Raw genomic sequence first — 26,642 nt, 5'->3', positions numbered from 1 at the left:
CTCCTGCCTGCACACACCATGCCAAGCACATAAGAAAAGCGTAAAGAGTTTTGAAATACAACTTTCCTTTTGCTCCCAGAAGGCGAACCTTGATGAAAAGGCCATGGTGCCGAAAGTAGCCTGCACTCTGGGCCAGAGAAGAAATGGGGGGCAGGGTCTCTCAGGGACTTGGAGTCTTCCTAAAGGCCAGGACCTGCCGGGACAAAGACTGTGGGCAACAGGGGAAAGGAGGGATGAAGTGGAGGGGGAAGGATGACAAAGCTCAAAAGGTCAGAGAAGGAGTAAGGAATAAAATATCAGAAACAAGAGAAGGCAAGGTCGGGTACAGAATATCGACACAGCCCTTGGAAGCTGTGCGCCCTTGAATAAGCCACTTCACCTCTCTGGACCTCTCTGTGGAATTAGGGGATAGACTAGTCCAGGTAATGGTTAAAGTCCCTTCCAGGTCTGGCACCCTAGGAGGCTGGGTGGGTGGTGAGAGGCACGCAAGCCCTGAATTCAGTGAACCAAAGCTGCGGGCCTGGGAGCCAGGAGGGGATTAAGGAAGCTGCTCTAGGACTCCTGTGGCTTTGCCTTTTACCTGCAACTCACCAGCACCTGCCAGGGGCAAGAGGCCTGGAGAACTGCACAGCTGCCCCGTCTGGGGGTTAGAAACTACAGCGGGTCCTCTTGTAATTCAACAGGCAGAATTGGCCTCAGCCCAGGGAGAGGCTGCACCTCAAGAATCCGTTCAAGTCAGTGGAGTTAAAAAACTGGTTCATTCTTATTCTTACTTATCCTGAATGAATAGCGAAAAAACAGAGAATGTTTTGTTTTCAGTGAATTACTTTAAATTTGCTTTGTTGATGTTTCTATCCTATTATCCAGTTCATATGCTAGGCTTTAAGTTTGTTTGTTTGTGTTTGTTTTTTTAAGATGTTGGGGGTAGGAGTTTATTAATTAATTAATTTATTTTTACTGTGTTGGGTCTTCGTTTCTGTGCGAGGGCTTTCTCTAGTTGTGGCGAGCGGGGGCCACTCTTCATCGCAGTGCGCGGGCCTCTCACTATCGCGGCCTCTTTTGTTGCGAAGCACAGGCTCCAGACGTGCAGGCTCAGTAGCTGTGGCTCACGGGCCCAGCCGCTCCGCAGCATGTGGGATCCTCCCAGACCAGGGCTCGAACCCGTGTCGCCTGCATTGGCAGGTGGACTCTCAACCACTGCGCCACCAGGGAAGCCCCAAGTTTGTTTGTTTGTTTGTTTGTTTGTTTAATTAACTCATTCGTTCTTTGATGTCCTGCTCCAGTTCTCCTGTGTGTCCAGAGAGGAGCCCATCAGCCTCCGGCTATAAGGACACCAGGCCGTTCACACCTGGGCCTGTTCCTCTGCGTCAGCTGTTCCTGATGAGCATCGCTCTGAACGCAAACGTGGGTTTTTCCCTGGAGGAAATTCTCTCTGTGGCTTCTGTGCAAAATTGCCTGGATCTTTCTCCTCTCTTCCTTATCACTAGATTTTAACTAAGGTTTGCTTAGGATCAAAAATAACCTATCGGGCTTCCCTGGTGGCGCAGTGGTTGAGAGTCTGCCTGCCAATGCAGGGGACACGGGTTCGAGCCCTGGTCTGGGAGGATCCCACATGCCGCGGAGCAACTAAGCCCGCGAGCCACAACTACTGGGCCTGCGTGTCTGGAGCCTGTGCTCCACAACAAGAGAGGCCACGACAGTGAGAGGCCTGCGTGCCGCGATGAAGAGTGGCCCCCACTTGCCACAACTGGAGAGAACCCTCGCACAGAAACGAAGACCCAACACAGCCAAAAATAAATAAATAAATAAATTTATTTTAAAAAAAAAAAGAATAACCTATCTTTGGGGCTTCCCTGGTGGCGCAGTGGTTGAGAGTCCGCCTGCCGATGCAGGGGACACAGGTTCGTGCCCCAGTCCGGGAAGATCTCACATGCCGTGGAGCGGCTGGGCCCGTGAGCCATGGCCGCTGAGCCTGCGCATCTGGAGCCGGTGCTCCGCAGCGGGCGGGGGCCACAACAGTGAGAGGCCCACGTACAGCAAAAAAAAAAAAAAAAAAAAAAAGAATAACCTATCTTTATCCAATACAGAACAGGTAAGGAACATAGTCCCAAAGATGGTGGCCATATCTCTGGCACAGTCACCTCCAGAGCTGAGAACTTACGGTTCTCAGCAAGGGTGCTTGGAAGCCAAAGCCTCTCTTTCCTGACCTGTTCCATCTCTGGAGAGTTCAGACATTTCCAGCAACATTAATTACTGAGTATGGAACACCTACAATGAGATGGGCCCCGTAAAAATATTTAACGTATATTTTCGTATGTAAGTCTTATGACAGCCTCATGACATGGGAATTATTATTATTCCCACTTTACTGATGAGGAGAAAGACTCAGAAAGAGATTAAGTCACAAAGCTGGTAAGTGATGGAGCTGGGATTTGAACCCAAGTGGCTCTGACTGCAAGCCTGTGCTGCTCCCTTGGAGGCCCACATTTTCTGCTATGTTAGGCAGGGTCAGAGGGGCTGAGTCATCCTTCGTAGCCAACTCTGGTTAGATCTGCATCAGCGCTGAGGTTCAGGAGGTCTGGGTCCAGCCACAACATGGATTGATAGTGTGGAGCTCACTAGCATTCAACGCGCCCAAACTGAGTTTCTGGACTTGCAAAGGGACCACGACCCTGCCATTCTCTGAGGCTCTGACCACCTCCTCCCTCTCTGGCACTTCTGGCCTCTTCTCTTCGGGGAAGGGAAGAGAAACCAACGCTCACCAAACACTCACTGTGGTATCTGGCACAGCGGTAGGCGCTTTACACTACCTCCTCCAATCCTCACAAAAACCCACTTTCTAGGTAAGAAAACTGAGAAGGCGAGTACCTTGCTGAGGGCCCCCCAGCTGGTAAGTGGCAGCACTGGGATTCACACCCAGGATGGATCTTGGGGGGCTGTTTGTGTGTCTATAACACTCCCCGGACTGTGATTTCCTTACAGGCAGGACTCTGTTTTACTCATCATACTGTGGGCACTAAATAAATGTTTGCTGCCTGACGGTCCTGCAGTGGGGGTTCTCGGTACAAACCTCTTATTCCCATCTGGTCTCTTCTGTCAGCTGTAAACTATGGAGAATAAGACTTGTCGATCCTGATTCCCAGGGAGGTGGGGAAAACAAGGGAGGTATAATCTCTAAATTTGGCAACAATAAGTAGATAGTAAACCCAATTGCCATGGGGATGAAGGGAGGGCAGGACACTCTGAAATTGCTTAGTAGCTCTTCCTGGAGCCAACAAGAGCCATGAAATGCATCATCCTCTGGCCTGGCTGTCCTATCTTCAGGAATGTATAAGCAACGAGCTGACTTAAAGAAAGGAAGAGAAAGAAAACCTCCACAGACCAATACAAAAATGCACTGTCTATAATAGCCCTAAATTGGAAATAATTAACTCCCTAGAGTTAGGGAGGGGTCAGGTAAACTATGTTACTTCAGTACAATACACTGTTGTGTTGCCATTTAAACTAACAAATATGTGGACAATGTAACCATATGGAAAACTCCTCCTAAAAGAACGTGATTCAAAAAAAAAAAACTAACACCTAAATAGAAAGCAAACGGTGATGGTAACAATCTTGTAAATTGTGCAAATTGGACATAATAGAGACATTTGGTATTTATTTTGTTATGTATTTGTTACTTACTATTTATTTCTATTATAAAGATGGCTAAACAGTCAATGAAAAAGAAAAAGCAGAGGAGATAATAGCTAAAAGCATTTGTTCTCAAAGAGGAGAAATCCAAGAAACGTGCTGAGGGACCCATCTACCCTCAGCCCCGAAGGCTTCCAAGGCTCAGGGGTCTGGGTCAGGCTGGGTTTTACCCTCTGCATCATGAGCAAGGACCATCCACCCTTCACTTATCATCCTGTGCCCCTCACAGGAGGGTACAGGTGCACAAATGCCCCCAGGGGGATCGTTCCACCCACCAGGCACCCCTCAGGCATGGAGCGCCCAGCCTGGACAAATGTATCACGGACATCCATGCCAGATGTCCACCCACCGCAAGCCCCCGAGGGCAGTGGACACCCTGAGAAAGACTGCCTAGGGGAAGAGAAGATGCTGCTGCCTGTGGCCAAGGGAACATGGCAGCTCTTCCCTCTACCAGCTCGCACACACGCTCCGGGCTTCTCATGGCATCCTCCTCTCTCCCCTTTCCCATTCGAACACAGAAGGGATTTCCCACTTGACCCTATCCCTGCCAGTCCTAGCCTAGCACCGACTAATCCAAGGATGTGGAGGAGGATGAAGGTGCAGGGAAGAAATGACAGTAAGAACAGTCAGCCTTGCTTGAGCATGTACTAAGTGCCAGGTACTGTGCTGAACGCTTTACGTGCATTATCTCGTTTAATCCTCACAACATCCCTCTGAAGTAGATACTAGTATGATTCCTACTTTACAAAGGAGCAAAAGGAGGCTCAGAAATGACCTGCCCAAGGTCTCATAGCAGCGAGGGGCTGGTTAAGACTTATGCCCAGGTCTGTCCTCCAGCAAGAACCTCAGAGGCTCATGTTAGGGGATGGAAGGAAGCCCTGGCCCCACCTCCCTCGGTTCCCCTGTGCCACTGTCCTTCCATGACATCACCTGCCAGAGCAACAGTTTGGGTAGAAAGCTGGGGTTTCCAGAGATGGCCTACTCCTCCACCCACCCATGACTGGAATAAGCTTTATACAGAGCCGCTTGGGAGGAATGGGGGGCTCTGCAGGGAGTGGCCTAAAGGCCATGCTGCCAGAGAAGAAAGGGGAGAAGAGCTTGGCAGGGACACCCTGGCCCCTTTGGTCCAGCCTCCAGCAAGAGCCCTCCCCCGGCCCAGGACGGAAAAGAAAGTAGCCAAGCGTGCGGCCACTGCTGGCCAGGCCAGCCTAGAGGAAGCAGGTGCACTGGGATGGCTTCCTGCTGCCACTGCAGTTGCAGAAGGCCCGGGTTTCCTCCTCCAACGGCCAGACCTGCTGGAGGCCCCCCCTTCTCTGGGGATACTCACTGCCCCTCTGCAGGGCACTTTGCCAACTGCCTGGCCATCGGCGTGCATGGCCCCAAGTCTGTGACCTGGTGCCGGGACCTGGAGGCCCAAGGTGGGGTGGCTTATAAGCTCTACCAGGAAGCACCCACTCTCAGGGTGAGAAGCCGCTCGGGCCCCACCCCCAGCCCGCCCACACATGTTGGCGCTCGTGCCAGTTTTGTGGCTGGAGCGGGGCAGTCCTTGGGCACAGGGAGATACAAATGCTCCTAGGCACATCTCAGGCTGCTGATACACCTCCGCACCAGGCCAGCCCATACTCTCTGCCAACTGCTGACACAACTGAAAACCTTACCCTTGGTGGCCGGGAGGGGCGGCGTGGGGGAACGGAACGGACTGGGAGGCCGCTGTGTCTCTCCTCACTTGCTTTTTTAAGGAACTTACTCCCCAAGATGCCATCTGTGGCCCTTCCGAGTGTCTGATCCACAGAAACGGAGGAGCCCATGTTGAGTCCACTCTCGGGGACAATGAAAGGGGGATCCCTGACAACTCCAAAAGCCACCCCTCTCAAGCCCCTCTCTCTTGTCCACCAGGGGGAAGCAGGGGTGGAGGGCCATGCTGGCAACGCAAAGCAGGGACAAGACCTCCAAAGTCATGAGTCAGGCCCAGGAAGCCCTGCCCCTCGCCTCTGAGAGGTAGAGGCTGCGGGGATGGATGATTCTCTCCCCACCAAGGCAGCCTCACGCCTCCCTCCCCACCTACTTCAGCCACCTCGAGGGAAATAACAAAAAGTCCCCTCCTTCCCGAAATGAGGAAGCAGCATGAGGAGCCTGGGACATTTCCGGGGTGGGGGGTCAGAGGGACACTCACCCGCATAGCCTGGCCTGGAGCAGGCCAGAGCAAGGAGTCTCCTCTCCGATGCTGCTCCGTTAGCAGCTCAAAACGGCACTGGCAGCAGCCCCGCCCCTGTTCCCCTCCCTCTCTCCAGGCCCCTCCCATCCAGAGCTGCCCAACCCTGGCCAGAGCCAGTGGGAGAGGGTGAGAGAGTGAGTGGCCTGGAGGACTGCGGGTACCAGGTACGCCGGGAGGAGAGGGTGATACAGCACGCGTGGAAGAGGAGGAGGAGGCTCTTGGAGTGAGGACGTGGGGTGGGGGGCAGGCAGTGTTGGAGGGTTAGGGGCAAGGGACAGGGAGGGTGAGACTTTCCGACTGACACACACCCAGGCTCCCGACAGCTGAGCTGATATGGCCCCTAAAAATAGCAGAGGAATTTGAGACCTGCAGCCCCCGAGCCCCACAGGCCAGAGTCAAGACATGCACATGCGCGTTCACGTGTATACACACACACACACACACACCAGCACGCATGAACACTCGATCACAGCACAGTGTTTCTGAGAACACACAAATCATAGGCTCACCCCAGTCATCTAATTACTGCGGCAGAGGCCAAGACAACTACTAACGTCACATCCAATACAACATACAGGGCCCACTGTCCACTGTGCGCAAACACAGCCATCCTGTAAAGTCCAGCAGGAGCAGAGACCCACTCGATCAGTCTGAGGCCCACTGTGGCTGCCCCCCTGTAATAAATACACCGGGGACGTGCACAGGATCAATTGCACGCTCTGCGTAGACATCCCTCTCCCACACAGCCAGTGACTGCGCAGGCACGGAGGAGGGTGGGGTAGGTGGGGTGTGGGAGGGGGGGCCTTGGCCCTGCAAACAGAGGAAGTCTTGGGTGTCTGGCGGATGAGCAAGGGTTGCCAGTGAGAGGCCAGCGTTCCTCACGAAGAGAAACCTGGCCTGGCTCTTCAGTTAGCACCACAGGGTGCCCAGACCAGGGCTGGGGACACCGGTGAGGCTGAAATGGGAGATGGGCGCAGGTGGGAAGGAGCCAAAAGACAGGTCTTTTGAAGCTGTCTCAGAACCTGTCAGCTCTGCAGCAAAAAAGGAAACAGTCGTTGCCTCCCTCTTCCTCTCCAGGAAGAAAAAGGGAGGGGGAGGGGAGGGGCTGTTGCTGAGAAGCCAGAGCAGAGCTGTCTCCAAACCAATGCCCAGCAGGGTGTCTGGAGACCTCAGGCCTGTCACCCTTGCCGGTCCTATGAGCCCAGTGGGTCCTGTAAACAGTATTACTTTCTCTGTGAAGAGGTTGCTAAGCACTGCCCAAGAGGACCGAAGCCCAGCTCCGGCTCCCACCTGCCACTCGCTGTACAAGCCATTAGGATGCTGGGCTCGTGATTCTGCTTTCTAGGGAGTGGTGTGTCTTCCTGGGGAGATGGTCTGACCCTTCGGGGGCATGTGCCATGTCACAGGTCTTCGTACCTCCAGTGCTTTCTTGACACAGTGGTGCCACTTGCCTCAGTGGCACACTGAAATCCCCGGCGGGACTTTAAAAATACTGATGCCTGGATCCCACCTCTTCCCCCTAGTTTCTGATTTAATTGGTCTGGGAGGGCGGCCCGGGCACTGGGATTTTTAAAAGCTCCCCTGGTGATTCTTACATACAGCCACAGCTGAGAGCTGCTTGACTGGAAGGTCAACATAAGGCCTAGGGCAGAGGTGCCCATTTGTTATATCAATGAGAGAGTCAGTGAATGAAGGAATGAATGACTTAGCTGTGTGACCATGGGCAGGTGACTTAGATTTCCCTCATCTGCAAAATGAGGATTATGCTGCACTGACTCTCTTAGCATGAAATTGATGAAGTCTCAGTCAGTGAAAGGGCTTTGGTTTTCAAAATGTGGTCTTCAGACCAGCAGGATCAGCATCCCCTCGGAACTTGTTAGAAATATAAATTCTAGGGCCCCACCCCAGACCTACTGAGTCAGAAACTCAGCATGTTTTTATGCTGAGTTTTTACCAGCCCTCTCTAGGTGATTCTGAGAACCACTGCTTTAAAGGAATTATTCACACTGTACTGTGGTTAAGTTAGGGAGGCCTCCAGAGCCAGACTGCCGGGTTCAATCTTGGCTCTTCCATGCAGTAAACTACACGACTTCACTCTGTGCTTCCATTTCTTCACCTATAAAATGGGGGAAATAATAGTGCCTACTACACAGGGTTATTACAAGGATTAAATGAATTAGTACTTGCAAAGCCCTAAGAACAGGGTCCAGCCCCTATGTTTTCAAAAAGTTTTAACAATTATTATCTATCTGTGATCATTGGGGTGGGGGAGAGGCATCACAAGCAAAATTTTCAGGTAACTGAAGCCTACCCTCTTTAAGGGACAAAATACTTTCTATTTTAAGTAGTTTTCTAAATTCTATTACTATTTCCAATCATAAAAACAACAAACATTTTATAGACTCTCTTTCTTTGGTAAAATACTCTGAACTCATCTCTAACATCTTAAACTCTGACCTCCTGACTTACAGCCTGGCTTCTGCCCCACCAACACCCCAAACCACTCTCCAAGGGCACCAGCCCCGTCTCGGCACCACAGTCAACCTGAAGCCTCGGGCTACCCCCATGTTAGGAAGGCCAGACGCCCTTTGTGTCTGTGTATCTGCTGTTTAGTTCTTTTGTCCCCTACCCCTGCCAGACCATTGGCTGTCACTCTGCCTGTCATCATGCCTGTCTTGAGCAGTCTAACCTCCTTCTAATATGCTGTTTCTGCCAAAGGCTGTAAAGCCAGATAACCAAGCCTGATAGAAGAGTCCAGAGCAGAACAACGGGGATGTCAGCGAACACACAGCCTCTCCTGTGAGTGAAAGGCCTGGGTTTTCACACACAGACTCAGTGTTCTCTACGCTGGCTGCTTGAGGGCCTTCGAGGCTTACCTGCCATTCGGCAGTGCCCTGGAAGATGACTTCTGGGTGACCAAGTGTCACTTCATCTGCACAGTCTTGTCTGACTTACTAGTAATAACCGTGGGCCCATCTGTTCCGAGTTTCTACTCAGATGACTAGATCCTGTCCATTCTGTCTCTGAGATGCTTGGTATTACTGACGGAGACCATCTCAGGGCAGTTTCACTTCCCTTAGTGAAAAGGGAAACCTCTTCATTCAGAGGGGGAAACTGGGGCCGTGGCAACCCCCTCAGCTTCACACACAATCACCATTAGTCCCTCTGCTGCTCAAAGCTCAGTGCTGTCTCAGGACCTGGTCCTTAAGCCTGCCCTATGGCTCTGGGGGCCACGCGGTCACTCCCACAGCCAGCCAGACCACCTCCAGGCACCTCAGCCTCCCTCTAAGGACAGCCACAATCTGGGGCCTCCTCAGCGCTTCACCCTCACCTTCCTCTCACCCTCACCTTCCTCTCACCCTCGCCCTCTCCCCAGCACTCCAGGCTCTCACTCTCTCAGGAAGATCTTCCCACGGCTCCCTGCCCTCATCTCCCACAGAGCCTTTACTTATGAAAGCCTCTCCACCAGCCCCTCCACCTTCCCCATTTCTCAAAGTCCATCTTGAGTTCCACCTCCTTCATGAAGCCTTTCCCAAAACCCAAGACCTGCGTGGTAACAGAGTACAAAGTCTGAATCCCAGCTCGGCCTCTTTCTTGCAGTCTGACCTAAGGGAAAGTTACTTGATTTTTTAGACTTTCCACTTTTTGCCTTATAATAGTACATTTACCTTATGGGGTTGTCGTGAGAATTAAAAAAAAAATATATATATATATAGTGGGACTTCCCTGGTGGCACAGTGGTTAAGAATCCACCTGTCAGTGCAGGGGACACGGGTTCAAGCCCTGGTCCAGGAAGATCCCACACGCAGCAGAGCAACTAAGCCCGTGCGCCACAACTACTGAGCCTGCACTCCAGAGCCCACGAGCCACAACTACTGAGCCCAGGCGCCTAGAGCCTGTGCTCGCAATGAGAAGCCCGCACACCGCAACAAAGAGTAGCCCCCACTCACGGCAACTAGAGAAAGCCCAAGTGCAGCAACGAAGACCCAACACAACCAAAAATAAATAAATTTAAAAAATAAATTTATTTAAAAAAAAAAGAAGTACCTGGTAAGCACCTAGCATTAGGCCTGGCAAATTGTCAGTAGTGATTAAATTATTATTAAAAACCAAGGTGTAGTGAAAAAAAAAAAAAAACCCACAGTGTTCGCTGTCTATACCTAAACATCAGCACATATGCATGGTGGTTCTTGAGTATACTCAACACGGTGCTCTATTACATACAGGGGAGTCACATACCATGTGGGATTAGATTCTAAAGTCAGCATGTAAGGCAAAAATAGAATATAGTCAAAATTAGTCTTAAAAATCCCTAAACTTGCTCACAAAGTATAGTACATACACATGGGTTTGTATATACCATTCTATATATCTGAAAGCATAATGTATACAGTCATGTACAGCACTGAATAAAAGTACACAAAATACAATGGTTATAATTTCAGACTACAGTAATATATAGTTTCCTACACAACCACATACAGGTATCCTCCATTTTTTGAAGGTTTGTTTTATGCCACTTGGCTTTTACAAAAGGCATACGTTAGTACCTGTTTCTGATAGGCCAAAGAAATCTGAAGAGGATTTTCGCTTATACAGAAAAATGCTAAGAACAAAAATAGCGTCCAGTGTTTGTTTTGCAGCAAGCGTTATAGCGGCAGGACACACGCCGGGCAGCACTGCCAAGCTTCTTCCCCAGGAACTACACTCAGCATCTCAACATCAAACTGTCATAGCTTTGAAGTGAATCTGTATGTGTGCTTTATCTTGATTTTTAAAAATGCATCCATTAGCAAAATGTGCCTTAAGGTCATTGCTTCTTTACTTCACACCATTTCAGCTTCCAAAAGGTTTCATAGGAACGCTGTACTTTCAGATTGCGGGGGGGGGGCTGTAATTGAATTTATTGAAGTTTAATGAGTATATGCCATGACTAAACTGATGTTTTGATGGTAATCTATTTGTGTCATGTGTTTAAGCCTTCTCCCCCTGGAGAACAGGGACGATTTCCTACTTCCTTTAGATACCATCCTACTCCCCAGAACCAGGCACATAGTAGGTGTTCAATAAATATCCACTGGATTTAACTAACTGATCTGAAAGGTACACGTGCAATTAGCCACACAGAAAAGAATGGGGAACAAAGGAATATCCAGATTGAGTAACAACTTCAACTACTCTGCTCTTCCACATTGGTAGTGTTGGGTGAGTGAAAGGGCCTTGGCTCTGTTTCGGGCACTGGGTCAGGCAAAGTGGTTAAGCAGATCTGGGAGCAGGCTAGACAGGAGGCTCTGAGGAGTAAGTCATTTACTCTTGCAACTAACGATGATGTGTAATACCTCGCGGTGAACACTGTGGGGAAGCACAATGCCTGTTTTGGGGTTTTTTGTTTTTTGTTTGTTTCATCCCCTTACCACTAGACTGAACTTCTTGAGGCTGGTTGAAAGGGAGGTAGTCTGTAAAACACTGAGACTGAGGTTCTAATTAGCATTTTAATGAAAGAATACTCCTCTGACCTCACTTGTCTTTCTAGTTCCCCTTTAAATCAAAACTCTTAAAAGAAAGGGGGGGGCTGTAAACACTGTCTCCATAAATGGATACTAATTACGTAGTGCTTGTGTTATGACTAATTTGCAATGTATAAAGTGTCACTAATAGAATTCTTTATTTAAGGAAGTTGGGGGGAGTCTTGTTTCTAGCACTATGCTCTCAGGGCTGGGGAGGGCCTGGAGCATTTATGCTTCCTGGAGACTCCCCACCACCAGACAGATGCATTCTTCGGGATGATCAGTTCAAAGGTTTCTCAGCACCTGTGCCTTCCCTCTGTTGGCAAGAATTAGCCTTTATTACCTTTTTTTTTTTTTGGTGTGTAAGCAATGTCTTCTCTCCTCTAAAATAACAGCGTAAGTGTGTCAGTAGACAGTGACTGGTACTCTTTGAGATACCAAGTTTTTTTCTGAAATTTTACTGGGCATCAATAACCAGTGGATCCCAAAGGAAGGGAACAGACCCTCTTGAAGCCTAGGGATGGCCGCAGGGAGGGGGAGGAGGTCTGAGGGGAAACCCGCCGAGACCAAAGGTGCACGCGCAGTGATGGGCCCAGACAACCCTATCCAGGAGTCGCCTCGCTGGGTTGCGGCCGAGTCAGCCCCCGGCCCCGCCCCCAAACCCTGAGGCCTACGCTTCCTGGCCCCGACGGCCCCGACGGCCCCGCCGCCAGCGCAGGGGCGGAGTCTGGGGCGGGGCCCGGCCGGCACATGCGCCTGGAAGCCCGGTGTGCACCCGCCCTGCAGTGCTGCTGGAGCCCGGCAGAGGGCGGCCGCCCCCTTCTCAAGGGCCAGCCGGCGCCCAGGCCGCGGGATAGCACCTCCTTGGGGTCGCCCTCCCGGCCCCGCCCCCAAGAGGCGCCCCCTGGGAGCTGGAGGCTGAGGGGGGCAGAAGCGGCAAAATGGCCTCTCCCTTTACCCTGGAGGGATACGTCCAGAAGAGGCAAAGATGAGCTCGGCGCAGACTTTGCTTTCATCACTGCTCCATCCCCACAGCCCAGAACAGTCCCTATGTATAGCAGGCACTCAGTAAATGCTTATTGATGGAATAAAATGGATGAATGGATGACTTCATGAATAAACAGAAGACTCCAGGGATGCCTTGAGCCTGTGTGGTGGGGAGAGGTCTGGGACAAGCAATCCAGGAGGGTCAGTGGGCTCGGAGTGGCCAGCCCCAGATCACTGCCCCAGAGGTGGTCACTGAGGCTTTGGGTTCCCCCAGCCCCTGCCTTGGCACACTCAAATGTTTGCTGAGAGCCTGTTGACACCACACCATCTTGTGGGCACAGAGCCCAAGCAGGGAAGTCTGGGCTTGTCCTCTCTGAGAAGACCAGGAGACCATCCCCTCGAAGTCAGGTCCCGGCTGCCTGCGGGGACAGACCACCTGACTGGTGGCTCCAGTAGGCCTGCTGTTCCCTGAGGACTCTCAGCTGCTGGGGATTTCCTCATGGCCCCTGGGGACTTCCAAACTGCCTCCGCTTGCCAAGCTCCCACAAGGCCCAAAGCCAAGGGCCAACCTTGAGGATGGTTTTCCAACATCCTCCACCCTCCTGCCCCAAATCCCACCAAGACTTGGGGCACTTCTGAGTCTACTAAATGCACCACGCATGATATTCCCATCCCCACCCCCTCTGGCAGACAGGAAAGAATAAGCATAATGAAAAATTGTTCTTCTCTTTTTCACATAACCGACAACTCTTCTCTATTTCCAGAGGATAAAAAAAGGAAACCCAGTTTAAGGGTCAGCCACACCAATTTAAATAAAATATCAGTATGGCCTCCCGGGGTGTGAGTTGGAGGCCTGTGCTATTTATTCTCAAAGTCAGAGACACTCCTTTAGATAAGCCTCAGTGTCCTCCAAACACTGGATGTTCAATAAATGTTTGAGGATCTGTGTGTTCACCTCTGGAGGCCCCTGTTGGGCTTGTTTCTAGCACTCTTTTAAGTCAAAATAAAGCACAGACCCAATCTCCATAGAAGCAGGAAGGAAGAAGCAAAAGCTTCTACTTTTCCTACTAACCCCCCACCTCTGCATTAACAGCCCTAGCCAAATCCACTGGGGCATGTGAACACCTGTGCATTACCAGGCTGGGCAGTAAACACGCTTGGCGAGCTGGGGAAGCACTGCCCCAGTTGTGGTGGCACATGGCCAGGGACCTGTTGGCCCTGGGGCATCAGGATTCCTGAGTTGGTGAAGTGTAGAAATTGCCCGAGAGAACAAGCCTTCCTTCCTGAGAGGAAGAGAAAACACCACCCTCCCAGCCTCACCAGGGGGACGGCAAGACAAGGTTCAAGATCACCCCACCATTTCTTTCTGAATGAGCTGTCTAGAGCTGCACTGTTCAATACAGTAGCCACTAGCTAAGTGTGGCTATTTAAATTGAAACAAGGGAATGCTTCTGATTAAATTAAAAATGAAATAAAATTGAAAATTCAGTTCCTCAGTCACACTGGCCACATTTCAAGTACTTAATAGCCACGTGTGGCTAATGGCTACCAAGTTGGAAAGCACAGACTATCGAACATTTATCACTTTGCAGAACTTTCTACTGGACAGGTCTGGTCCAGAGGATCCCCCTTTCAGCTTGTCCTTGTCATCCTTGCCAAAGACTCCTTCAGGTGTTGTCCCTGACCACCTGCTGTTCTCTCCCACCCCTGCCCCAGAGTCTGCTTAGACTCCTGTCCCCATGTGCCGTGCCTTGACCCCCAGGGCTCAGAAAGAAGTGGGCGAGGGGACGGTAGCCACAATGTAACCCCCAGCCTGGGAGCAGAAGCCAGATGCAGAAGGGATGAAAAGGCAAGGCTGAATGGAAGCCAGCCCCCACCCCAAGGCATCCCAGGCCTGGGAGAAAGCCCCTCAGTGCACACAATCATTCCTTGTTTCTGCAGAGTCTCTGGACCATGCATGGGTAAGACATCTGGAATGTAGTGGCCTGAGGGCTTCCCCACATCACCCGCTGCTGGACTCATCTGATGTTAGTGCTCCCAGAAAGAGAAGTGCCAGCAGAACCCTGAACTTTGAAGAGCAAATAAGGCAATGAAGCCTTGTACTGAACAGTATGTTAGGAGTTCTCCCATAGGGTAGTGGGGACCATAACCGGACACCTCCCTGTGATGCCAGATGGATAAAGCAAATGAGGAAGAGGGGGAGGAGGACGTGGTGGAGAAAGGACTCCGGGGCATGCTCACCTTGCTAGAGAGGCTCAATCAAGCTCCCCGGGGAGGAAGGAGGGACCAGTGCACGGATCCGACTGCTATCACATCCTACCATGGGCGCTTAATTTGAAAGGTTTTGATACAGTAGCTAGAAAATCCAAGGCGGGAGCGTCTGGGCAAGCTTCTACGTGTGAGGGAGGGAGCAGAGAACAGACCCGGGAACTGGCAGGTCGGGGCTGCCTCTCTGTTCTGTGCCTCAATTCCTGCTTAGCCCTAATCCACTGGGCTATCAGAGGCAACACAGGTGCGAGCAAACACAATAAGTTGTAAAGAGACCACAAGAGAGTAGAGTTTGTTTGTTCAACTGGAAAACAAATAGGAAAGAAGTCTGGTCGTCGAAAGGTATTGGTATCAGCCAAGAATTTGACTGAAGGAAATCACAGGCAAAGTAGCACAGTTTTGAAAACTGGCATCAAACAGATGCGACTGGATGTCCAGAGCAAAGCAATCCCACTCTGAGGCTACCATGTGGCCCTGAGTAAGCTTGGGGACCAGTCTGGGCCTTATTTCCCTATCTCCACCTGGAAGGCGCTTTGGGCAAAAGCACCATCCTAAGGAGAAGAGTAAAGCCCACCCCACCCTCCATGAGCTGAGCTGAGTCCTTAACAGGCTGTGGCATTCCTGTGGGCAGATGACCCATCAAGCTCCCAGGCACCAAGTGCTTCTCAGCCATCAGAGACAGATCAGTGATGATGACAATGACACTATTCTAAGTGATTTACATGTGTTGATTCATTAATCCAGGAAAGTACTAGTATTCTTATGTTACAGATGAGGAAAATGAGGCACAGAGAAATCAACTTGCCCACGGTCACCCAGCTAGTCAGCAGGAGAGCCAGGATTCAAACCCAGGCAGTCCAGCTCCACAGGCTGTGCCATGCCCAGTACATGCCAATGGATCAACAACACGAACACAATCATACGCAACTCCCGATTTGTGGGCCCTTCTGCCTATGCTGGCTTCCTCTTCCTTCTCCTCCCCCAAATGAGCTGAAAGTAGTTCGTACAGCCAAAACCAGCCTTCCCATCCAACTTCATATTTGCCAAGCATCTGGTTCTACAGCAACAATAAGAGCTGCAGTTTGGAGATTTTGAAGAGAACGGGTGGGGAGGGAAGATGGGAGATCCTTTATAGCAGGGGCTCCTCTTTCAGAGGCACAGAGGGAGACCTCAGAACCAGTGGTCTGGACTTCCCTGGTGGTCCAGTGGTCAAGGCTCCGCGCTTCCAATGCAGGGGGCACAGATTTGATCCCTGGTCGGGGAAGTTCCACATGCTGCATGGCATGGCCCCCAAAAAACCCCACAAAAAAAACAGTGATCTAAGAAGACACAGAGGCTGGGTGGGGAACCCAGGGCCCTGATAAAAAGCAGGAAAGCTGTGCCTTCTTCTGCCCCAGAAACCAAGTCCTCTGGTTTGTGGCCAGCCTTCGTCTGCACAGAGGTGAGGGCTGGTTAGAAGGGCTGGAAGCTGATGGCAGAAATGCTTTGGAAGGGTCTGTGTGTGTGTGTGTGTGCACGCATGCGCGCGTGTGTGTGTGTACGTGTGCCAAGCCATTTCCAAGCTGGGTGTCCTGTCACAGAGCCTGGTTCTTCTCCCCAGGTCAGGGCCAAGAAATGATGGGTGGGGGCAGGAAACAATAAAGAAGCCCTGGGAGAGGAATGCAGACAGGCATCTGTGTGACTAGGCAGGGTGGCTCACCTCCCACGACGGAGGGTGAGGGCCTTTTACAGAGCAAAGGTGTTCAGGCTGGTACCCCTCACCTTCTCCAACCCTACGCCTCATTCCCACCTGCCGCCCCCAACATCATCTATACAAAAAACTCCTGTCATTGTCCAGAAATCCTGAAGCCAGAATCAGGATCACTGCAGTCTGCCAGAGAAATGAGGGCTCCTCCAGGCAAAGCTAAGTGCTAAGGGGAATAAGGATTTTGCTGGCCACTTGATTGCAGGAAGACAGCCCACAGCCGTACCCCCAGGTTTCTCAGGCGGTGCGCCCAGTTTCCCTCTCGCCTCTATTGATCTTGATGCATGGCCAAGTGAGTGGGGCCTCAGCCTTACCCTGTGCCTGTGTCCTTTAGGTAACCTAGGCCGCCTGCAGAGGAGGATGCAAGGCTGTACCAGGCCCAGCACAGGCTGGGTCCCCTGTGCCTGAAGCGCCAGGCACACAGGCTCTCACAGCCTGGACCGCTCCAGGTGAGATAGAAGATGCCAGCCCACCCAGGGAGGAAACCTTTCACTGCTCTAAAGCCAGTGCTTCTGCAGGCAGCTCCACAACCAAACCAGTCCATGGATGAGGGACCTGGGGGTGGGCAGGGACAAGATGCAGGCCGCCAGCGGGAACAAGGACTTTGTATCAGACCCCTCCCCTCGCCTTGTCCCTGGGAAGGCTCCACCGGACTCTCCAGACACTTTCCCCTTGATGGGATGGGGCTGGGCATGAAACTGGGTGTCACAGAGAGTCATGACCGTCTCCTGCTGCCTGACAGTGCCGTCACTGCTTGGCCTCCAGCCCACGCCACTCCGGGCTGAGATCTATCTTTTCGCAGATGTCTTCTGTTCTAGAGAAAGCACAGGCTCCCAGATCACAGTGATGACATCTTCAGCCTTTCTCCTCCACAGAACCAAGCCCACAGGGTGACAGGGAGCAGGTGCTCCTCAAGGTTTCCTGACCTCCTGCCTCGAGTGTGCCAAGGCTTCGGGGACACTGGCACCTGGTCCCTGCAGCCCAGAGCCAGGCCCCTCCCCAGCCCACCCCACCTGCAGCCCTCTTCTGCCCAGAGCCGGGGCAGCCTCACAGTCCTGCTGCCAGAGAAGGGAGCCCAGGAAGTGCCCTGTGAGGAACCTCCCTCCCTGTGGGTACCCGCTTGTCCTAGGGCCCAGCACTGAGAGAAGCTGGGCAGGGAGGGAGGTAGTGAGTCAGCTCCTTGCAGAAATGGGAATCGGAGGGAGGAGCCAGCAGAATGGAGCTCAGAGGGCAGAGGGCACAGGGGCTGGAAAGGTCACTAAGAGAGGGAACCAGGCCCTGGAGGTGCTGTGTGGCCCACAGAGTGGACGACGGATACAGGTGACAAACTCAGCGATGCTACCTCCTGCCAAGGCTGGGTGGCCCCTACAGGCCCGAGAACCTGGGAATGGCAGGCACAGCCCCACCTGAGGGTGGAATCCAGGGCAGCACCCCTTCCTGACACACTTACCGTCTGGAGGAAGTGAGGCCCTGTGGGATACGGCCAGCCACGTTCTCGCCTCACTGAGGTTGAGTCTCTCTGGTCCCCAAGGCCTCCCGCCGCCTCTCCTGAGCCCCGCAGCTCCAGAAGCCCAGGCTCCCCCTGGCCTGGCCCAATGGGGAGATAGATGTTTGCGTTTCCCAGAGAGGATGGGAACCGAGTCCAGGCCCCAAGAGCAGAGCAGCTGGGGTGCCCCGCACCTGCCCCCGCCCTCTCTGGCAGCCCCTGCCCCTTCGGGAGCTGTCCCCAGGCTCCAGCTGGAATCTGTCGCTCTGACTGGGAAAAATCCTTGCTGTGAAAATTCCCAGCCTGCCGACATTCCAGCAACACAGGCAGCCCAGGGAAAGCAGGAGGAAAGAAGGCGCCCTGAGCCCTGTCAGGCCACATTCCACCCCCTCAGAGACCTGCAGCCAGTGAGACAGGCACATTCCTCCAAGGTCCCCTGGGCCGGACACTGTGTGAGCCCATGTGACCCTGAATCTGCTTCTCACCCATGCCTGGTGCCTTCCTTGGCAGGCTGTCCCACGGACCCTCCTCCCAGAGCTCCCTCCCCAGGCCCCTGCTCCTGGCTGTCTAGAGCCCATCTCCCCTCCACTCGTGTGAGGGATGCCGAGGGTCCAGGCACACAAGAAACAAAGTCCTAATACACTGCAGACAAGTCACCAAGGACAGTCAGCAGGGAGGGTTCTAGGAACCCAAACTGAGCTAAACAAGGGAACCTGGGCAGAGAGAACAGGAAGCCAGTTCCTGACAAGAGAACCATCCTCTTTCCTTCAACAAACATCCACTGCTCTCAAGTGCTCCAGCACGGCAGAAGTAAGAAGATAACGAACTAATTACAGTCTTGATGAAAGCTGTAAAGGAGAAGGAGGACGCGCAGACCTGACATGGTCTGAGAGGACCAGGGAAGGCTTCCCTCAGGAAACGATATTCAAACCGGGGCCAGTTTGTATGAGTACGTGAGGGTGGGCAGGGAAAAGCATGATAGACAAAAGGAACAGCAGAGACTCGATGGTAGAAGCCAGTGAGAACCCTGCGTTGCACACCCACCACCTGCCAGGCACTCCGCCAGGCCGTGCTCCTCAGCTTTGTCCCACAGTGCACACTAGGGGAGAACTCATTCACCCCTGTGCCACAGAAGAGGACATGTTCTTGGTCAGAGGTGACATTTCGGGGATCTAGCTACCCCAAATGCTACAGAGGTCAGTACCAGCATGTCGGTAAGGGCCAAAAAGGTGAGGGGGCAACGCGCCTGGCCTCCAGGATCTAGCAAGGGAGAGGTATGAGGGGCAAAAGCACGACCCTCCCCCACCCCGGGGGACCACACCCGAAGGCTGACAAGACAGATGCCACTTGCCTTCCCGCGGCTTCCCTCAGCCGCCTTTCCAGGACCTCTCCCAGCTCCTACAAGATGACATCCCACCTGCTGCCACTTGGGCTCACTTCCTCTGGCTAATCCTCTACAGAGACAGAGAGCAACAGTCACACCCTCCTGCAGCACGCCATCCGCAGAGCACGAGTGGTCAGTCACTCCTGGCTTCCCCTTTCCTTCTGGAGAAGAGGCTTCTAGTGACAGGGCAGCGGGAACCAGAAGGTCCAGGCCTGGGCTGGGCAGTGGGTGTATAAGGATATCCAGAGACTGCCTTCCCCTGCCCTGTAAAGCTATCTATATGGATATATAGATATCCATCTCTCCTATGCACAGTGAAGGGCCGGAAGCTGATACCTTGCGTTCAAATCCTGACCAGTCACTTAATAACCGTGAAACCGTAGGTAACTTAACCTTAACCTTAACCTCTCTGTAAACCAGTTTCCTCATCTGCAAAACAGAGATTATTATAATACCTAAGTCAAAGGGTTGCTGGGAAAATTTAATGAGTTAATATGTGTGAAACATCTAGAACAGTGTCTAATGAAAGCAGGGTGAACGCTAGCCATGATCTTTGTTCTTGCTCCTATTTTTCATGCCCTTCCCTCAAGGCATTTCTGTTCGGCTGAATCTTTACCAGATCAATTAAATACCGCTTAGGGAGCATGCACACGCTACGCACTGTACTGGGTGCCATACAGAACACTGGGCAAACACCCCACGTTCTTCCCTGCCGCAGAGTTTGTGCAAAGCGGCCTGGCTCAGCCAGGCCGGGGCAGAACGCCATGCCCTGACTCTGAGGAACATATGGCGGGAGATTAAGGGAGCCAGAGTGGTGACCCAGGCCTAAGGAAATAGTTTCCCAACCAAACTAGAGCCAACAACTGAAAAAATAAGCTTTGCTGACACTGTCCCCTGTATTTCACAGAATGGAAGCCGCTGCCAAGCACCACGCGGGACTCTAGGGTTGGCTGGGCCCCCCCCCAAACTGCACAGCAAGAGGTGGGGGGCCATGAAGACTCCATTCCTTGGCAGTGCCTGTCTGGCAGTGGGCGCCCACAGTGCTGCTGATGCCTGGGGCACATCCGTACCCGCTGCCCGGACGGACAAAGGAGGCGCCAGGCAGCCTGCCCAGGCAGCAGGGGAGCCCTCACCCCAACTGGTCACCGGTCCCCACCCCATGACGCTGCTCTCCACCCCAGGCTCCAGTGAGGAGAATCCAGCAGCTTAGTGTAGCGGGGTGGCGGGAGCCCTGCTGGCAGGCGGAACGCGTGCTTGTGGTTTCTGGGAAATGCTGTAGAGATTTGCAGCATTTTTAAAATACTTGTGTTCCCACCCGCCACACACGCCCCCCTTCACCCCACTCCTCACCCACCCCCAGTCTGGGTGTTTGCATATCTGGTATTTTCCAGAACCACTTCAATGTAAATAAGAGAGATTAGAAGGGAGAGGAGGACAAGGTGGCCAGGGGTATCAGGATGGGCCAGAGGAGTTCTGGCCAGGGCTGGAAGGGGCCGGAGCAGGCTACCTCAGTCAAGGCTCTGCCCTGCACCAGGACTCCAAGCTGTGCCTGCAAAAACAACCGATGACCATGACATGTACCCACACCCAGTCCAATGTGGCCTGGGCACTGTGCCCACCACCCACGGGCTGGGTGGCCAGGGCACTCTGGGACTGTAGTTCATCTAGCATCTCACTGGGAAAAAAGCAGAATGGTCCTCCGAAGACAAAAGGGAGACCTAGCAGAATAGAAGTGACCTAGCCTACCACACTATCCTGCTGGTCCCATGGACCCCACTAATCCAGGGCAGACAACCCCCCAAAATGCTCCCAAAGACCTTTCACCCACCAGTTCTCACACCCTTGACACCTACCCACCCGCCTCTCATTACCAAAAGGACATAGTTTGGGTTCCACTCTGAGCCCCCAAACCAGGGCTCTCACATGGTGAGACTCTGATGCCAGAGGTGCCAGAAGCTTTGGTGCAAAATGAAGTAGAAAATTCCTGGAGTAACATTAGGAACAGAGCATTTTAGAACCCTGAGCTCAGGCAGTACCCAACTTCTCCACCACCAGAAGCCCCTGGGAAGCCCACTGCCCAGAAGCTGGCCTGGCAAGGCCTGGAAGCAGCACAATTTCAAGTCTCCCCTTGCAGTCTTGCAGGCCCCACTCCTGACAGCACCCAGGGACCCGGGGGACAAGGTTGGTGAGGCTCATACCGTTTCTGCCCAGGGGACTAGGGCCTTCCACTACAGCAAGGGGGCCCCTGCCTTCTCCCAGATGCAGGCAACCCTGACCAGCCAGTCCCCTGCAAGGCCACTGATGACCATGCCTGCAGCCCTGAGAAGCCAGGCTCTAAAAAGCTGGAAAAAGAAAGAGAGCATCCAGCGTCCCATCTTTCCCGCCAGCTGGCTGTTTTTGACAGAGCTACAGAGAAAGAGTTTGGACAAAAGCGTTAGGCGTCCCGTTGGAAAGAAAACCTCAGCAGGGGCAAGAATGGGAGAGCACGAGGACGGATTAATTAAAGAGGCTGCAAAATTACCTTTCCTGGATGGCATCAGAGACCGGGCAGAGGGAAGGGTACTAATCTTCCTAAGCATTTACTACTGGCTAAAGTCTATATAAGTGACATCATCTAATACACAAACATGGTTATCTTAAATAAAGGCCCACAAAGCATGGTATACAGAATAAAAAACAAGTCTCCCTTTAGCTCCAATCTTATTCTCTTTCTCAGAGAAAACTGTAGTTAGTTGGGTGTGCATCCTTCTCTGATTTAGTCCTCTCAAATTCTGGGAGGTTAGAATACAGCCGGTTTATAGAGGTCATGGGTCACTTTGCCTCGGAGGCCTCTCCTAATGGCCACCCCTTTTCTCCCTAGCACAACTGGCCACTTCCTCCTTCTCACCCCATTGCATAGCTGTGCAGACCTCTGTGATAGTAGTTATGGTGCTTGGTTGCATTTCTTCACTTAGGTCTATGCTCCCTCAAGGAAAGATTATATTTTATTTATGGAATCCCCCTGTGCCTGGTACAGTGCCAGTTCTTAAGCACACTTCATTCAGTGTTCAAGAGAGTGAGGAAATTGAGGCTCACAAAGTTTGGTAACTTTAGTAAAACTCAAACACAGGTCTTTCTGACTCCAAAGTCTACGCTCTTTACACTAGAACATGCTCTCTTCCCGATTCTGGAGGGTGGATGTGGTTTAGATGGACACGACGACCACTTAAGGAACCTGACGGCCCTATAGCCTTTGTTTGTTTATCTATTTATTTATTTATGGCTGAGTTGGGTCTTTGTTGCTAGGCTCAGCCTTTCTCTAGTTGCGTCGAGTGGGGGCTTCTCTTGTTGTGGAGCACAGGCTCTAGGTGTGTGGGCTTCAGTAGTGGTGGCTCGCGGGCTCTACAGTGCAGGCTCAGTAGTTGTGGCGCATGGGCTTAGTTGCTCCGCGGCATGTGGGATCTTCCCGGACCAGGGCTCGAAACTATGTCTCCTGCATTGGCAGGCGGATTCTTAACCACTGCGCCACCAGGGAAGCCCCCCATAGCCTTTGAGTACAAACCCCAAGGTCCAACAGAAGAAACTGTACCACGGATCTCGGGCAAATGCCTGACAGCTCAGGAACCTAGCCTTGACTGGGAGGGAGTGGTAGGCCTTCCTTTAAACCCCCATCTCTCCCCTCCCATCACATCCTCAGAAGCTCAGGGGAGCAGTGCTTTCTAGGTACGGCTCCCATGCAGGCCAGCTCCTCTGGCTCTTGGTGGCAGGGGGACAACCACATCGGCCAGGGTTTAGCCAGCTGGGCTTTTCTGAGCTCAGCAGAAACATCTTACATTCCCAGACAACACATTTGTCCCCCGTGAAGGGCCCACTGAGGACACAAACCGGAGGGACCGCTCTCCCCTCTCCCAGGTCCTAGTCCCGGCCAGGCGTCTACTCCTTCTTAATGGTTACTGACTTTCCCACTCAGACTCATGGACCTGGAGGAAGGAATTCTGAACCAACTGGGGTTTTAAGATCCTCATCGTTACCAACACCTCCCTCAATCTCGCCAACTCAAGGAACTTTTTGCCTTTAGAAAACTTAAGGGTAATTGATCCCAAAACAGATGTCCCTAGAACATCTTCCCTGAGGAGCCAAGGAAAGAAGGTAGCATCTTCTCCTAAACCTGGCAGTCACGCTTGACCCCTCTTCTCTTCCTTCTCCCACACCAACCAATCAACAAGACTACAGTGCACCCCAGTGTTCATAGCAGCACTATTTGCAATAGCCAAGACCTGGACAGATGAATGGATAAAGAAGATGTGGTATATATACACAGTGGAATATTACTCAGCCATAAAAAAGAATGAAATAATGCCATTTGCAGCAACATGGATGGACCCAGAGATTATCATACTAAGTGAAGTAAGTCAGAGAAAGACAAATATCCTATGCTATCACTTATATGTGGAATATTTAAAAAATGATACAAATGAACTTATTTACAGAACAGAAACTGGGACTTCCCTGGTGGCATAGTGGTTAAGAATCTGCCTGCCAATGCAGGGGATACGGGTTCGAGCCCTGGTCCGGGAAGATCCCACATGCCGTGGAGCAACTAAGCCGTGCACCACAACTACTGAGCCTGCGCTGTAGAGCCCGTGAGCCACAACTACAGAGCCCATGTGCCACAACTACTGAAGCCCGTGCACCTAGAGCCCGTGCTCCACAAGAGAAGCCACCTCAATGAGAAGCCGGCGCACCGCAACGAAGAGTAGCCCCCGCTCGCCACAACTAGAGAAAGCCCGTGTGCAGCAATGGAGACCCGACACAGCCAAAAAATAATAATAATAATAATTATTATTAATTAATTAATTTAAAAAAAAGAACAGAAATAGACTCACAGACATAGAAAATAAACTTATGGTTACCAAAGGAGAAATGGAGGGAGAAGGATAAATTAGGAGTTTGGGATTAGCAGATACAAACTACTGTATATAAAAGAGATAAACAACAAGGTCCTACTATATAGCACAAGGAACTATATTCAATATCTTGTAATGACCTATAATGGAAAAGAATCTGAAAAAATATATATATATTTTATATACATATATAAAACTGAATCACTTTGCTGTACACCAGAAAGTAACACAACAAGTAAATCAACTATATTTTAATTTTTAAAAAGCTGAAATAAAATAAAAAAGACCACAGAGCCTACCTCAGTTGCTCCCGTCTGATACATCTCTCCATCTCCACTGCTTCTACCCAAGTTCAGGCCTCCACCCATCCTACTGAGATCACAACAACAGCTCCCTCACCGCTATCCTTGCTACACCTGAAAGCATTCTCCATAAGCAGTCAGAGAGATTTTCGAAAACCTGTTCCCATCACTCCCTAATTTAATTGCTTCAATGTCCTTGGGTTAAAGTTCACATTCCCTAGCGAGACTCACAAGGGACTTCGTGACCTGCCCCTGCTTGCTTCTCCTGCTGCTTCTCTCAATAATGTCCCCACACTATCCCCCAGTTGTATTCCCCAGATGTGTCATTCCCTCCAACCTCTAGACCTTGACATGTGTCTTACAGCCTTCCTCTTCCTCCTCTTGCCTCCCTGACACTCATCTCCCACCCAGATGTCAGTCCTCCCTGACTCATTCCCAAGGCTGTACTAGAAGTCTCTCTTCTGTGCTCCCTAGGGCCGTGTCCTGGCCCCTGTCACTGAGCTTCTCGAATGGCATTGTCCTTGTCTGCCACTTGACCATCCCTCCCACCACACTATGAGTTCCTTGGGGCTGGGGTTATGTGCTGCTCACTGCTGGACCCCAGGACCTAGCACACAGAAAGTGCTCAACAAGTGTTTGTTTAATAGATAGGTGAGCAGAAGAAAAGACGCAGAAGAGTTGCTTCTCTCAGGCCAGCTGAGTGGTTCCTATCAGGCCTCAAGTCTATCTTACTACCGTAGGTCACCCCTGCTCCCAGTGGAACCCTGTCTAGCAGCTACAGGGATACACGAAGAAGGTGTGAGCCAAGCATTCTGGACACACACCACGTAAGAAGGAAACCCAAGGGGCTGTCTCTCCCTGGGGCCTTCTGAAGAGGCCATGGAAAAAGCCATGGGGCCTGGCCCCCATCTGTGTGCCGAAAGAGAACAGATGGCTAGCCAGCTCCCTCAGAGCTCCCTGGGGACAGGCAATGTGTGGACACAGTTGATGGATGGCCTGATGGGCAGGGTGGCCGCCAGGAGCTGTACCCGTGGGGCTGGAGTTGTCACGGTACCCCACCCAGCAGCCCGGAGGAGGCGGGAAGACTCTTTTCTTGGCATGGAACTGGGATTAGAACTGCTGCCGAGAAAAGGAGCAGGAGTAGGAGTGGGAGGAAGAGGAGGAGATAGAGGATGAGAGCCGCAGAAGAGGCTGTAGCAATCCCACACCAGCTCCGGGGTCTGTCCCAGGAAGCTGGAATGCTGGGCTCCCCTCCGCTCCCCTCTGCTGTGGCCTGAGTCCCCACCACCTACCCAGGTAGGAAGAGATACAGGGCTTCTCTTAACCTGTCGGAGGGCTCTAGGAGACTCATGAGGATGGGGCTTTCTACTATGTCCCCTGCCCGATCCCTCAGGTGGACGAAAACGTCCTCTGGCCACCAGCTGGGTCTGCCCCACAGGGGCGAGAACAAGCCAGCATTTCAGGGATACCTGTTGTAATGTGGAATCCACCAGGGCCTCCAAAGCTAAGCCATCCACTTCCCCAGGGATGAGGAAGCAGCAGCTAGCTGGGAAGGGAGAGTGGCTGGGAAATATGAGATACCAGGATGATCCCTGTGCTATAAAGACAAAACTAAACAGCATCCGAGATGCCAGGCCCAGGGCCCCACAGAGGCCTGTGCTGTGGTTCAACAGGGAGCTGGCAACAATCCCCCAGGGGAGATTCATTCTTTAAGAAGAAGAGAGTTCCATCTGTTAAATGCAATGTTAGCCTGGCAGAAAGCAGACAGACATGGCAACATGGTATGATTTTTGGTTCTCAAATAAAGACTACTCCCTCTAAGTTGCAGTTCCCTGAGTTCAGTCTAGCCTGATGGCTAACACATAGTAGGTGCCTGATGTGTGTTTCCGGAATAAATGAGTCCAGGTCTTCCCCTGGATTCCACGGCAGGCTCCCTTCCACTCACTACCCTTTCCTGACTAGCAAGGCTGCCTGGCCCCACCAGTCCCAGGGTAAAGGAAGGTCGGGAACCCAGCTCCAGTGCTTCCTGCCAGAGCCTAACCCTGCCGCTCCCAGGCCCTCCTGGCCCGAGATGCTGCCAGGCTGAACAGCCATCTGAGCTTCCACTTCCCCTCCCCAGGAGAAAGCTAGGACCAGGACTCTGCTTGCTTCCTTAGCATTTCCTCCCACT

The 26,642-nt window shown here is 52.1% G+C and overlaps 1 protein-coding gene across 13 annotated transcripts in view; it reads right to left on the bottom strand.

The window, feature by feature from the left end:
• The window catches only part of MYO18A (myosin XVIIIA), a 96,720-nt gene that overhangs the window by 56,923 nt on the left and 13,155 nt on the right, over positions 1 to 26,642 (bottom strand). Inside the window, exon 1 of one of the 13 annotated variants that reach the window (XM_082604811.1) lies at positions 5,867 to 5,925. The exons of the other annotated variants lie outside the window; for them this stretch is intronic. Coding sequence (XP_082460937.1) covers positions 5,867 to 5,872 — 6 coding nt within the window. The 5' untranslated portion in view covers positions 5,873 to 5,925. Of the gene's footprint in view, positions 1 to 5,866; positions 5,926 to 26,642 lie in introns of those variants that run through there. 13 annotated transcript variants of the gene reach the window in all.

This window comes from Mesoplodon mirus, assembly GCF_964341445.2.
Source record: "Mesoplodon mirus genome assembly, chromosome: 18".
Taxonomy (NCBI): domain Eukaryota; kingdom Metazoa; phylum Chordata; class Mammalia; order Artiodactyla; family Ziphiidae; genus Mesoplodon; species Mesoplodon mirus.
This window is presented reverse-complemented; position numbering and strand designations above follow the sequence as displayed.